Below are 14,173 nucleotides of genomic sequence, written 5' to 3' on the forward strand. Positions count from 1 at the left end.
GTTGGGAGTTCGCCTTGTAATCGGAAGGTTGCCGGTTCGAGCCCCGGCTCCGACAGTCTCGGTTGTTGTGTCCTTGGGCAAGACACTTCACCCGTTGCCTACTGGTGGTGGTCAGAGGGCCCGGTGGCGCCAGTGTTCGGCAGCCTCGCCTCTGTCAGTGCGCCCCAGGGTGGCTGTGGCTAAAACGTAGCCACAGCCACTAATGTCGCTAATGTCTTAGCATGCACTCTGTGCAAAGAGCCAAAGTTGTGTTACCACCATAGTGCAGTTGTTTCTGTCCTAGATGCAGTTTCCACTTTACCATCATGCTCTTGTCTGTTTTTTGGTGCAATAAGAATAAAAGGACAGTCCATATCCAGGCTATAGACTGCGCCACTATTTTCCTCCAACACACAAACTGAAATCAGCTGATTTGGACAGCAGGGAACTGGTTCTCTACAAGAATTTGATCCTAACTCTAAAACCTACTATGCATTGGAAGCTCATTCTGGGGAACTCATTTTGAACGCTTAGCAGAAAACAGCAGCAAAACATGTTCCCACCTCCACGCTTGACTGTGGTAATAGTGTTCTTTGGCTCATACTCTGCATTTCTCTTCTGCCAAACATGGTGGCCAAAGAGATCGACTGACTGACCACAACACTTTCTCCCAAGCCTTCTCTCAATCATGAAGATGTTCACTTGCAAATTCAAGACGGACCCGTACATGTCTCTTCTTGAGCAGGTGGACCTTAAGGTCTTAAATTCTGCTTTATACACAGTTGAGATCAGGAGTAATGGTAATTAACTGGTTAATAGATTGATTGTGATTTGTATTCTGTAAACAGCTTCATCTTCTCTGCCTTGTCCCAAGGCTGTTGTTGACTCCCTGAACTGTTGTTGGAAATTCATGTCAACTCAATGTGCTTAACACTGAACATAAAAATATAAAAACCTGGTCACCAAACCACAACCACCACACTCCACACAGCTTCCTGTGACACTGAGGGAGACAGCGTTCTGGCTGCCATGTCAGAGATCAAATCCTTATTTCACTCAGCGACATGCAGGTCAAACAACTTTTCTGTGATATGTTGATATTCTATCTGCTTCCATTAAAATGAGTAACTAACACAAAACTACCATAAAATTCTGTTCATTTCATTTTAAGTGAGCAAACTTACAAATTCAGCAAAGAATCAAATATTTTATTTTAATATTTATCCAGAGCGCTGCGCCTGAAACCACCCTACTGTAGCGTCCCTCCAACAGGAGACAGAGACGGTCGGTATTCCGTCTACCAGCTGTTCATTAGGAACAGTAACACAGTCTGCTGTGGGCTGTAGACAACGCCAAAACAAAGAGAGCGCTCCCTGAAGAATAAAAACAATCCCTCTGTCTTCTCTTGAACTTGTGCTCCTTTTTCCCCCCTACACACACACACACACACACACACGCACACACGCACACTCACACATGCACGCTCCATAACTCCCACCCCAATACATACACTCTCAGCCAACCACAAGCATGTTCTCCTACAGACTCTCTGTCTGATATGATTGAGAGGCTTAACAGCCTCTAGACTATTACACCTTCAAGGACACTCAGTAAATCACATCATTGCACGTGTGGAGCAACTCTGTCATAGCTGTGTGACAAATCTGAACACAATAACGCTGAAGACACAACGATCAAATTAACTTGCAATCCAGTTTGTTACAATAATAAAAAAAAAAACTCATACTAACATCACAGAGAGCCAGCGCTTTCTAAAACCAAAGCTTTCTGAAGCATTTTACCTTCAAAAAATATGGAAACACACAAAACTTTTATCTAAAATGTGAGATGTCTGAGTTGAAGAATAAATGTAAGTACCTGTATGAGTTACTGGGGTCACAGTAGTCTCTCTCAATTGTCTCATTATCGGGCAAATCAGTCCACTGGTGTCCCTCTTGGACCTGCCATCGGTACGGCATCTTGTCATGAGCTTTAAAACATCGATCTAAGAAGAAAGACAGCTGATCAAAGTCAAGAAAGAACTACATTAGAACCTAAAACACTTAATAACCATGACTTTCTCACCATCATGTTTGCAGTGACCTTTAATGAAGTACATGCAGATCTCTGTTTTATCTGAAAGAAACAGGAAATATTTCACAGGCTTCATTCAGACAGCAGTTTCAGTTCATCTCCCCACAGAAGTGTTTTCAGCTGTTGTTTACCTCTGACAGGCCTCTGTCTATTGTTCTGCCATTCTCCGCCTTTAGCAGCTACATCACTGACAGCAGCGTGAATGTCACTTAAGGAACGAGTATTTTGAAAAAGCCAATGGTTGCCCCTGTTGCCGCCTCTCCCTCTAAAAGGCACTGCAGCTTTTTTTGGACGCCATGTCCGGTTTTGGCTTACATCATTTTCGCTGCTCGCATCGTTGTCGCTAGTGGCGGCAGAGATGTCACTAGTGGGAGAGTTTTCATCGTCGCTTTCATTCAGTCCATCACTGGAGTACAGGTCAAGGGCGTCAATGTTTGCAGCAATGTCACTAAGTGAACAGGCTTGATTCTGCACCGGGCGGCTGCTGTGGCTTCCTCGGTTTCCCCTAAAGCCCCTGTTGCCCCAAGTACCTCTACCACCTCTGCTGAGCTGATGGCCACCTCTCCCTCTGCCTCTCTGACTTTGTTGGCCATGGTCATTGACTCGAGCCAGCCTCAAAGCCTGTTTATTTGCATAAGCAGCCTTCAAGGACTGAAAGAGTGTGTCAGGTACGCCTCTAGCTTGCAAAGCTTTGAATGGCTGTGGAGCAGTAAAATCGTGGTTCTTCCAGCAGCTGCATTCACGGCTGATGTAGTTCTCACAGATGTGGAGCCTCTTGCAACCATCACCATCCTGACACCTGCCGAACTCTCCATCACCGTTGTTGTAGTCGTGGCATATCTGGTGGAAAGATGAAACGTGAAGGTGGTTATAATCACAGACTGTGAATCAAACCTGGATTATAATCATACGTTCTATCTAAACGCCGTCTGACATTCCCGTTTGTTTTGTTGTTGTTTTGACTTTAAAAAGGCATTGTACGTATAAGTGGTATAAATAAGTAAGACAGGAAACACGATAAACGGCTGAGAGCACAAGCTTGATTTGAATCAGTTTAGGTCATTTTGTCATAAACTTCTAAAGAAAACAGGTAAATTCAAGGGGAGATGCAACCATTTGAATCTCCCCCTGCTGACCAATAAACAAAATGCAGGCATTTAAAGAACTTTCTATTCATTTACACAGTGGTGCCCAAACTTTTTTTTCTAGGCCCCCATTTGTTTTACAAGAAAACGGAATTCGTCACGCAACGTGAAACGTATGCGCCTTTTTTCACTTTACGCTGTGCGCCACGTTATTGTTTACATGAGATGAATTTCTACAATGGCGGATGGAGACAAAATACTGTTACTGTTAATCTGACTATCTGCAGTTTTTACACGCTTACATTTACACACGCAGTTACTGTCCCTCCGTTTAGAAAGGCAGAGGCGTCAATGGTGTAATTATTTTACGTGTAGTTGTTTTTTTCCTGTGTAATAATATTCAACATTGTTATCAATAGCTAAATTTAAAAAAAAAAAAAAACATTTTTCAAGAAAAACACTTTCAATTCATTTAAAAAAACAAAAGTAACATGTTAGTGGAAACAACAACGGGTGTGGCATTGTGTCGTAGGAATGCAAAGTAGACTGACTCGTCTGGTTCATGCTGTGTGTTGTTCGACTTACATCAGGAAGAACTGTGTAGTCACTCTGCAGCAGCAGGGTGCACAGCTCTTCCCGGCTCAGGCTCTCCAGCTCATGCTCCCTCAGAAGTCTTTGGTTATGATCAGACGTCAGCTCATGGGAGAAGCTGCAGCCCCTCCTGTTATAACAGAATCCATACAGCTGAGTCATGACTGTAAGTGCTCAGTAAAAGAAAAAAACCAATAATGACAACAACAACAACAACAAAGCTGTCGTGTACGTCATGGGTTATCTTTCTGGTAGAAAGTCCGTTTGCAAGTCAAAAGACAGCCTGATAACTCATGGACAGAATTATATGAAAGTCAAGGTCAGCGTTTTGGGAAAAATGTTTAGCAGGATTAGCCCAATAAAAGGTTTGATATACAGCTGGGTAGAGCTAGCATCCATTTAACTTTGAAGACTCAGACAATCCCTAAATAAGCTCTGTTTATTTACTTTAAGTCCAGTATATTTACCTGAGCTGAGTGAACTGACAGAATCCGCTGAAGAGGAAGTTTTTACACAGGTGCAGACCCCTGCATGTCCCCGGGCAGTCTTTGGCTCTGCAAAGTCTCAGGCGGGTCCTGGCCACCACCTTCTCCTGTCCGTTTGGACAACACCGAGCAAATTTCTCTCGGTTAGAAATGATCTCCGACACCTTAGTGCGATCGCCGGAAAACAGATTATATACTAAATCCTCCGTGTTGACTGCTCCTTGACCGGCGCAGATCATTTTCAGTATTTCTGTCTCCATCGTGTCCGAGCTCTGCCTGCGCTTCCTTCCACCTGTGAGACCAAACCACAGCTTGACGACAGCGGCCGCTGGTTTCATGGGAGGAGGAAAACTTCGGTATTATTTCTGATGATTGGAAAGCGAAACTGAACTATTTTCATCCGGGGTTGAAGCTGTAATTCTGCTGATTTCCACTTGGGGTCATCACCGCGCTGTATGACCTCCATACACCTCGACTGAAAATGGAAAGAAAGGCTTACTCTTGCTTCACAGCTGAAACATGTCCAGTAATGAAAACACACGGCGTCACAATGCGTCTATGGCTCTGTGGATGTGTCCTTGCGCAACAGCGCCTCTCCTGATATCTCCTGATATCTCCTGTACACTCGAGACTGTGCTGGGCTATAGAGCAAACTCTTGTGACACGTATGGATGGGCCATTGCGAAGGAACTGGATTAACTGTAATTTTAAACAGTGTGTAATCATATATTTTACTCATATCTTATCTAGTCATTATAAAAATATAACAGGTAGTCCAAGTACTACTGACCAATCATGTGTAATCATGATAATGAGCACGGTGTGGTCTGCTGGGGCGGCAGCATCTCTGCTGGGGACAGGAAGAGACTGAAGAGGCTGATCAGAAGGGCCAGCTCTGTTCTAGGATGCCCTCTGGACCCAGTGGAGGTGGTGAGTGACAGGAGAATGGCGGCTAAGCTGTCATCCCTGTTGGACAACATCTCCCACCTCATGCAGGAGACTCTGACAGCACTGAGCAGCTCCTTCAGTGGCAGGCTGCGGCACCCACGGTGTGGGACGGAGAGATTTCGCAGGTCTTTCCTCCCCACTGCTGTCAGACTCTACAACATGGTCTCTGCAGATGACCACACATGTGCAGACAGACACACACAAACATCCAACACACCATGATAGCCCTCGCCCACTCTCCCTTATATGCAATATTATGTGCAATACCATGTGAACATTTTTTCCTACTATAAGAGAGCATTTTATTCTATTTTGTTGGTACTTTATTCTGTTGTATATAGGATTTTATTCTTGTTGTATAGTATGTTATTCTATCTTATCCTATTCTATTGTGTTTTTCTTAACATTTACTGCTCATAAAGTTGTACTTTCTGCCGGGACCAAAAAATTCCCACATGTGGGACTAATAAAGGTTTATCTTATCTTATCTTATCTTATCTTATCTTATCTTATCTTAAGCCTACTCCGCAAGGAGTTTCAAATGGAGAGCTAAAGAGGAAGGTAATATACAGAATGCAATATCCAAACCATCACCATCTAACAGTAATTTTTCTTTTTATAAACTTTTTTTACCTGCACTTATACTGTGAACTAGAAACACTGGCACAAGGAACAAGCAGACACGAATGATTGTTGGCCACACCAGAAGCCCCAGAACACAGTAGCCATTTCCCTGAGAGGCTGCTGTGTTCACATTACTAGTAAGTAGGGGTGCAACGGATCACGGTTTATCCGAAATCCGAACCGATCCCACTCCACGGTTCGGTACGCACGTGATCCGAAGATTCGAAAAAGAAAAAAAAGTATGTGTATGGTGCGCGTCGTCAGTCTGTCAAGCGGTAGCGCTAGCGGTCCAAGTAGCGGAGCAGAGGAGTTTGCGGCATTTAAGCAGCCCTTTGCTGCCCAGTCCGACCAGGCTAAAGCTAAAAGCTAATGGGGTGTTTAGCTGCAGACGGGAGGCCGTCGTCTGTTGTGCAAAACAAGGTTTAAACTGTGATGAACGTGCTTGAGCCACGCTATGATATCTCGTTGCGCGTCCACTTCAGTGACAAGATCCTTCCAAGCATGTATGAGCAGGAGAAGTTTAAAGTTATGGCTGAACTGTCCCAGGCATCTTCTGTTGCTCCAACTACAAATGGGTGGAGCTCCAGGGCAACGGAAAGCCACGTGACCGTGACCGCCCGTTATATCACAGCGGAGTGGTAGCTACAAAGCCCTGCACTGCCCTATAGATTACATTAGATTAGATGAAACTTTATTTATTTCTCGGGTGGGTTCCTCCGGGAAATTCAGTTTCCAGTAGCACAGCACCCACAGAAGTTGCAGAATGTGAGCAGAAATATACAATGTTTACACATTTATAAATACAGAGTATACAAAAGGGATAAATAGAATAAATAGGAATAAGGATACAAGGAACGCCACATTTCAAGTATTGTGAGTCTATTGCACCGTTGGATATTAACAAAAACTATTGCACAGTGAAAAGGCACTACAGCTTACTTGTTCCCCCCTCCTCTGTCCCCGTTTTCCCTCCAGCGAGGAGTTAAATAGTTTGATGGCATGTGGGACAAAGGACTTTTTAAGTCTGCTGGTCCTTGACTTTGGGAGAAGCAACCTGTCACTGAACAGACTCCTCTGGTTGTTTATGGCCATGTGCAGATGATGCAGAGGCTGCCCAGCATGGTCCATAATGTCCATATTGCACCTTAATTTGTTTTTATATAAGTGCGTGGAATGAGTCTTCAGTTGAATGTTTTTAATAGGCAAAAATACTTAAATAAGTAAACGGCGAGTAGAATTTTTGTCTTTTTTTTTCTATTTTTGCTGATCCGAAAATTGATCCGATCCGTGACTTTAAAACCGTGATCCGATCCGAACCGTGAGATTTTTGATCCGTTGCACCCCTACTAGTAAGCTAAGCTGGCGTCAGCTTCTCTTAGTGCTACAGTGGTAGGGTTGAGTATGAGCCAGCCATATTCTTTTTATGTCAAAGCCCAGGTAAGATGGACACTAATGTTTTTGCAGAATCAAACTCAAAGTAATGTGAGTACTTCCAACGCTGCATGGTCGCACTCTCTCCCGAGCTCCATATTATCCATTCTTGATCTACACACGTCTGTTGCTGCCACAGACGTCACGCGCTCGTATGACACTCTCACAAATAAAATCACGGTTCAGTAACACAGTAGCCCTTACAGGATTTAGCAGTAATCTAATTACTTTTTTGCAATAGTAATATCGTACTTTACTCATTACTTGAAAAAAGGAATCGGATTACAGTAACGCGTTACTGGTGTAGTTACTTGTAAAGCGTTACTGCCCATCCCTGGTCACCTGTAGGTTATTATTATAGCTCATAACAATCTGACAGGCTGATATTTTGCCCTCATATCAAGTTTTAAGGAAACTTCCATGTGTTTGACTCCAACAGCAGCAGTGTGCGCTCATCAGTGCACAACAGGGCGAAGGCTAAAAGATGAACAACTACCACAGTATCGTCTTTGTGCTCATCGTTTATTGTTTTCTTTCTTTTTCTCTTTTTTACATGTTTCTCCAAACACAGAGAAGTGAGTATCACACACACCGCAGCACTTTGTTTCTATCTGTGCTCCCAGAAGTTGGTCCCAGCTTCCTGTTGACATCACAAAGGCTGTCTAAACAGCAAAGCTATCAACACACAGTCCGTCATGTGTCTCGGCCAAGATATTGGGAGAATTTGTGGCTGTAATGGTCTAATCTGACAGTGTCTTTATACAGTAGGATGCGCTAATATGATAACCACTAACTTCCTGAGATAATTATGAGGAAGTTAGTATTGGTTTCTTCTTTCGTCTAGCACTCAGCATGCTTATGAGATATTAGCGTTGTGCTGCCATTTCTGTATTATTCTGTATAAAAGTTATTTCAAAGTTTAATTTGAACATAGAAACATACATAATGAGTGGAAATGCTGTCAATTTTTAGAAATTCATCTTAAATAATTTTACAGTACATGTGATTTAGGAGGAAAGGTTTGAGCATCAAAACAACAAAGAGAAAAAACAAACGAGAAATTTGAAAATGGAAAGAGAAAGAATCATTTAACATTTCTGAAGCTTTCTTTAGAAACCTGCACCACCTCTAATGTACATATTCAGCATGTCTGTCAAAGTTTCTTCATCATTCAAATTAAACCTAAGATACTTTAATAGAATCTAACTGGGAAGCTGGTGCTACCAACTCTTTTTCTGGAGCACTGTTCACAAATCATAACTCACATTTTCAGGTACCACTTCTGGAAAATTTTTTTACTAACTCAGCTACATATTCCTTGTAATTAACATTTTCAGAAAAGTCTAACAATTCCCTTGAGGATAGTGTGGAAAATGGAGTTGGTGGTGTGGGTCTGTTGACTGTTCCACTGGTTGAGTACATGGAAGAAGCTGAGCTGAGAAGGTGCCGCGAAGTGGTTTGACTTAAGATGGTATTTAGTTTGTGTACTACCGCTGGTCTCTGTACTACTGCTGCTGTGGGTAATACCAGTGGTTCCCCTACTGCCACTTGTCTTGGTACCACCACAGATTGCTGTGCTACTGCTAGGCTTGACCCTGATGCTCGCTTTGGTACTGTGCCATCAATAAACATGTTTGTGGTCTTGTACTGTATCAGGTACTCGGGGTAGATCTGCTGCTTCTCAAACACCACAAATATGGAGGGGTTCATTACATCATTCACACAGCTGTCATAGAAGTTGATGCCCCCTCCATCCTTGGAAGGAGGTCGGCGATAATCAGAGGACCCTTTGGTGAAGTCTCCCACCAGCACCCGTGAGATGAACATGGCTCTGACGTCAGTGTCACCGGTGTAGTGGTGGGAGTATCTGGCATCACGGGCAAAGTAACTACCTGTGTTTACACACCAAAAAAAATGACTGTGAAAAAAATGCATTTGTGGGGAAAGACAGCAGGGACCCATAGTGTCACAAAAATCATCCGCAAGACTGAAATGAAAATGTTTTAAGTTTCTGTGTTTTAAATGGATGCATTTTGAAATCATATGCTTAATAATCAATAACTTTATTCAACATTTCTTCCAATCACCTTTGCCATAAGCCGTTCCATGAGTTCCGCAGATTCTCCAGTCAAAGTTGTGGTGACAGATGGTGTCTACAAATTTGGAGTCAGTGCCATGAAAAAGCTTTTCTTCTGTCACATTTCCTCCTTTGTTTTTGCTCTTCATCTGATTCTTCTGCCTTCAAGTAGGAGACAGAAAGAATTAACTCAAAGGGGTAAAGTCAATCTATGTAGATCTGAGGCAACAGTGTCTGCAGCCACAAGTGGGAAACAGGATAAGACTGAATGCTAAATGTCTTTTTATTTATTTATTTTTATCTGTCCTGTCCGGCACTGTCAATATCAGAATTATTGCCTGAAGGCCACGAAAAATGCTCAGAGTTATTTTCTCAAGTGGACCATTACGGCTTTTGCTATACTGGTCCACTTGAGTGTCATAGTTTATTTTATTTTTTTATATTACTTAGTAAGTTACTAAGTTATTACAATCAGAACGGACAGAACCTGGGGGATGAGAAAGAGAAAGAAGAAGAAAAGAGAAGTCGGGAAGAGAGTTAACAGAAGGAGAAGGAAAGGGGAAACAGAGGGATAGAGAAAGACACTGAAAACCTGCTGAAGAAAACAAACAAACCAAAAGACAACAGTAGGGAAACCACAGTAACAACCAACATAAGCATAAGTAACAGTAAATAATACATATAGAACGTTACTGAGCAGCATACAGGACTAGTCATGCACGATATGTTTACAGGCAGCAGCCAGCCAAGATAGTGTGTGTGTCTGTGAGTACCTGTGTGTACACCTGTGTGTGTGAGCACGCTTCTATTCATAAGGTTTGTCCATGTGAGTGTCCAATAGTAGGTTTGGGGAGCCATAGCCCTGCCCCCCAGGACATGAAGCAGGCATGAGGAGATCCAGGCCCCAGACATCTACAGGTCCCCCAGAGCATGACAGCAATGAGCATGACAATTTGCATATTAATGATCAAGGAGCTGACCTCACAGCTCGTTGTTCATTCATTGGTGCTAGTTTCAGTCATTGTGTAAATGTACTATTTATAAGGTTGGAAACCTGCAGTCAGCTGAGACTGAAGAAATCACTTGGATGAGTGACGAAATGTTTCTCCCACTGAAAACGTCCAGATGAACAGAATCTGGCTTTTCATCAGTGTGTGAATGTTGTTAGTTTGCACTTGAGTTTAGAAGTGCATGTATAAATGGGTGAATTAGGCATGTTGTATACAGCGCTTTGAGTACTCCAGGAGAGTAGAAAAGCGCTATATAAGAATGAGTCCATTTAACTTTTTGGGGTGGTATACTAAAATGCTACTTACACTGGACAAAGCAGAAAAAAGTCAGAAAATATATATGTTGATCTTAGACAGATAAAGCTTCTGGTTCTGAAAATCTACCTTGCAGTCATGAAGTCAACCATAAATTACAATTTGTTCATGGGACGCATTTTGTCTGACAGCAAAACTTTTGGTCATGCATCAGGACAATGACCTCAAGCACAACCGCAAATATACAACAGAATGGCTGAAAAAGAAACAAATCAATATGATGCCCAATGAATGGCCCAGACTCAATGAGGATAAAACTGAGATCCTCCTTATTGGCACCAAATCCAACCTTTTGAAGGCGAACCATTTCTCACTCACCATCGATAACTCCACAGTTTTCCCTTCTCCTCAGGTTAAGAGCCTCGGTGTTATCCTAGACAGTTCACTTTCCTACAAATCTCACATCAATCTCACCCGTTCTGCCTACTTCCATCTACGCAATATTAACAGATTACTTCCTTCTCTTTCCACCCAGTCTACGTCCATTCTTGTCCACAGTCTTGTTACATCCCGTATTGACTATTGCAACTCTCTTCTGCATGGTCTCCCCCAAAAATCCCTCCATAAGCTTCAACTGGTTCAGAACTCTGCTGCTCGCATTATCACCAGAACCCCCTCCTACCAGCACATCACCCTGTTCTTCAGGAACTTCACTGGCTCCCTGTGAAATCCCGGATAATATTCAAACTTCTTCTGCTCACCTTCAAGGCCATTCATAAGCTCGCTCCTCCTTACCTTTCTGACCTGTTAACCACTACCTGTTCTGCCCGTTCACTTCGATCTTCCTCTTCTATCCAGCTTGCTGTACCTTCCTTCCGCCTCACCACCATGGGAAGCAGAGCTTTCAGCTGCTCTGCTCCCAGGCTGTGGAACTGCCTACCCCCAGAAATAAGAAACATTGGTTCTCTCCCCCAGTTTAAATCCCAACTCAAAATTCATCTGTTCAAATCTGCATATTCACTGTGAATCCACTGTTTGTTAATTTTATCTTGTGCTTTGTTTTATTGTTCTTATTTTTATTGTTTTACTATGTGTCTTCCTATTGTAAAGTGTCCTTGGGTGACTTGAAAGGCGCTTATAAATAAAATTTATTATTATTATTATTACTCATTCATGAATGAAATGTGCAGTGGGACCTTAAGAGAGCTCTGCATAAACAAGTGTCCACCAAACTCGATGAACTTAAGCAACACGACCTTAAAAGTTTTTAAAAAAAATTCTTATCAAACAGGGAAGATTAACATTTGTGTTTGGCAGTGTGATGGGGTGGAGCTCCGCTCTATCCTCCAAGATGTCAACGCTCACCCCCAAAGACTACTTACAGAATTTAGGAGTGGAGAGGACAGAACAGAAGGGACATGCGACAAATGCCGGTTGAAGAATAGAATGTCAACCCACATACTCAACTCTGCTGCTCAACCTGCAACTGCATTTTCCTTACAAACGTGGCACCAATTAAGGGAAAATGAACAGGCTTTCCAGATTGAGATTTATTCCAAGAAGCATTTTTACAACACAAGCCAAACACATTTAATTACTGGATGCACATTAAATGAAATACGTACAGCTGAAAGGCTTCCCAAAGAGCTTTGTTCTGAATCCTCTCAATGTTGATGATGTCACAGCCTTTCATGGTTTCAGAGAAAAGAGCTACAACCTCTCTAAATTCTTCCGAGCTGGGCTGGAGTGAGATTCGCTATTAGAAAAAACAGGAACATTAAACATTTTCAGTCATAATTATAAAGGAAAATTAGAATTTTAGTGGAGACAAATAACATGTGTCACAACGCTAACACACAAAATCTTTTAAGGTGATATGAAAACCTGTAAAGCAGGTTTTTCAGCAGATAGTGTGAAATATTTGAATTTATTTTCATTTATGCTTCAAACTCTTTGGTTGGTCTCTATGAACTGCTGAAGGATCCAACATGAACTGTCCTTCTAATAAACTCATTTCTTATCCTGGCCCATCCTGGTCACTTCTAGTGAAAATCTTAGCATCTTCAGCTCTACCATTCTCATCTTTTCTTCATTTCTTTTTCTCAGTGAATTTACTTGGTTACTTCTTTTTAAAAATATTATCAAAATAAAATACATTTAGAAAACCATCTGCATTTAAGAGTGTGGCCTATAGCAGTAAAGAAATAGTTATATTTTTTTACAGTACCGAGTATCCTGTTTGAGAGATCTGTGTCTTGTCCCAGGTTTCTGGTATTGGAGTGGAAGTTTGAACCAAAGGCCTTCTGCAGAGAGGAAGAGTTAGAATGACTTTAACTATGACATTGTTTTTAAAGGTTGAAAACACACATCAGATAAATGTAATTAACGATCACTGCGGTATGCAGACTACTTTTCTTTATTCAAACTTTTTAAGTTTTGATTTTAAATGAATAAAATATTTTTCCGTTATAAGCGACAATGAAAAACGTCATATTTTTTTAATTTCTTGCAAATTCCTTGAAAAACAAACTAACGAAACAAAAAACCAAAACTAAAGAATTCTGACACATTGCTGAGGCTCCACACAGACGGGGGAAATAACTGTTTGATATCCTGCTGAATTTGTAGGTTTTTGCTTACTTTACAAAGAAATTAAAATATAGTCTCTCATTTTTGATGGAGAGATCAACCACAAATTCAGAAACAAAACCCCACATTACCGAGTTCTTTGATTTGCATGTCATTGAGTGAAATAAGGGTTTTTGCTATGTGAAGGCTGTGTGCAGGCAGGAGTGGTAGTAGGAGGACCCAAAGCGCAGACACTCGATGGCAAAACGTGAACTCAAAACAGCTTTAATGCTGAACTCAAAAGGCAACAAACTGGATATATCAAAATAAACTTACACCAGAAGATAGTGATGGGTCCAGCAACACTGACGCACCGACGCATGTATCAAGCTCACCTAGCGATGCCTGTATCGGTGCGTGCGTGGCTTTAAGAAAAAGTCACGTGATCGATACAGCTGCTGTATCGCTCATTGCCAACGCACCAAACTGTGTTTAAAAGGTACCGCATCCGCATCTGCCAACGGAATGAGTCGCCACCAAAAACCCACAAAATTACTCTCGCAAAGATTAAAAAAAAATAATACACATCTCTCTATAATAAAATGGAGCTGAAAGAAAAAGAAATGTTTCTGCTGTGTGGGATCATTTTGATCTTTTAACTGCAAATAAGGTAATAGTTTGTCTGTCTTTGTTTCAGTGTAATCTATCAGAATAGGAAAAACAGCAATGTGACTTGAAGTGTAAATTTTTATTTCATTTTATGCAGGTCAAATGTCGCATCTGTTCTGCTTTCTTACACAAACAAAAGCACCTCCTCCGTGTTTAGGCATTACAGAGCCAAACATGAAAATGAGGAGACAAACTCACTGAGAATGAACACTGGTAGGCCTATATAGACACTGAACAGCTTTATCATCATTTTTTTTATTAATATGTGTTTTATTATTTTCAAATCAAGCATCTAGGAAGACTGCTCTGGACCAGGCAGTCCTGAATTTTATTATAAAGGACTGCCAACCCCTTAGT

General features: G+C 41.8%; 2 protein-coding genes across 5 annotated transcripts in view; both read right to left on the minus strand.

Annotated features, from left to right (window-relative positions):
• The window catches only part of LOC116323188 (protein mono-ADP-ribosyltransferase PARP12-like), a 95,140-nt gene that overhangs the window by 30,042 nt on the left and 50,925 nt on the right, over positions 1–14,173 (minus strand). The window lies entirely within an intron of this gene.
• The window catches only part of LOC116323183 (protein mono-ADP-ribosyltransferase PARP12-like), a 46,871-nt gene that overhangs the window by 14,256 nt on the left and 18,442 nt on the right, over positions 1–14,173 (minus strand). For 2 of the 4 annotated variants that reach the window (XM_039600955.1, XM_039600956.1), the window contains 4 exons: positions 12,807–12,882; positions 12,205–12,335; positions 9,325–9,476; positions 8,188–9,129 (listed from right to left, as the gene is read on the minus strand). The exons of the other annotated variants lie outside the window; for them this stretch is intronic. In XM_039600955.1, the coding sequence (XP_039456889.1) occupies positions 8,507–9,129; positions 9,325–9,476; positions 12,205–12,335; positions 12,807–12,882 (982 nt within the window). In that variant the 3' untranslated portion in view covers positions 8,188–8,506. Of the gene's footprint in view, positions 1–8,187; positions 9,130–9,324; positions 9,477–12,204; positions 12,336–12,806; positions 12,883–14,173 lie in introns of those variants that run through there. 4 annotated transcript variants of the gene reach the window in all.

The sequence above is a fragment of the Oreochromis aureus genome, linkage group 17 (genome assembly GCF_013358895.1).
Source record: "Oreochromis aureus strain Israel breed Guangdong linkage group 17, ZZ_aureus, whole genome shotgun sequence".
NCBI classification, from domain to species: Eukaryota; Metazoa; Chordata; class Actinopteri; order Cichliformes; family Cichlidae; genus Oreochromis; species Oreochromis aureus.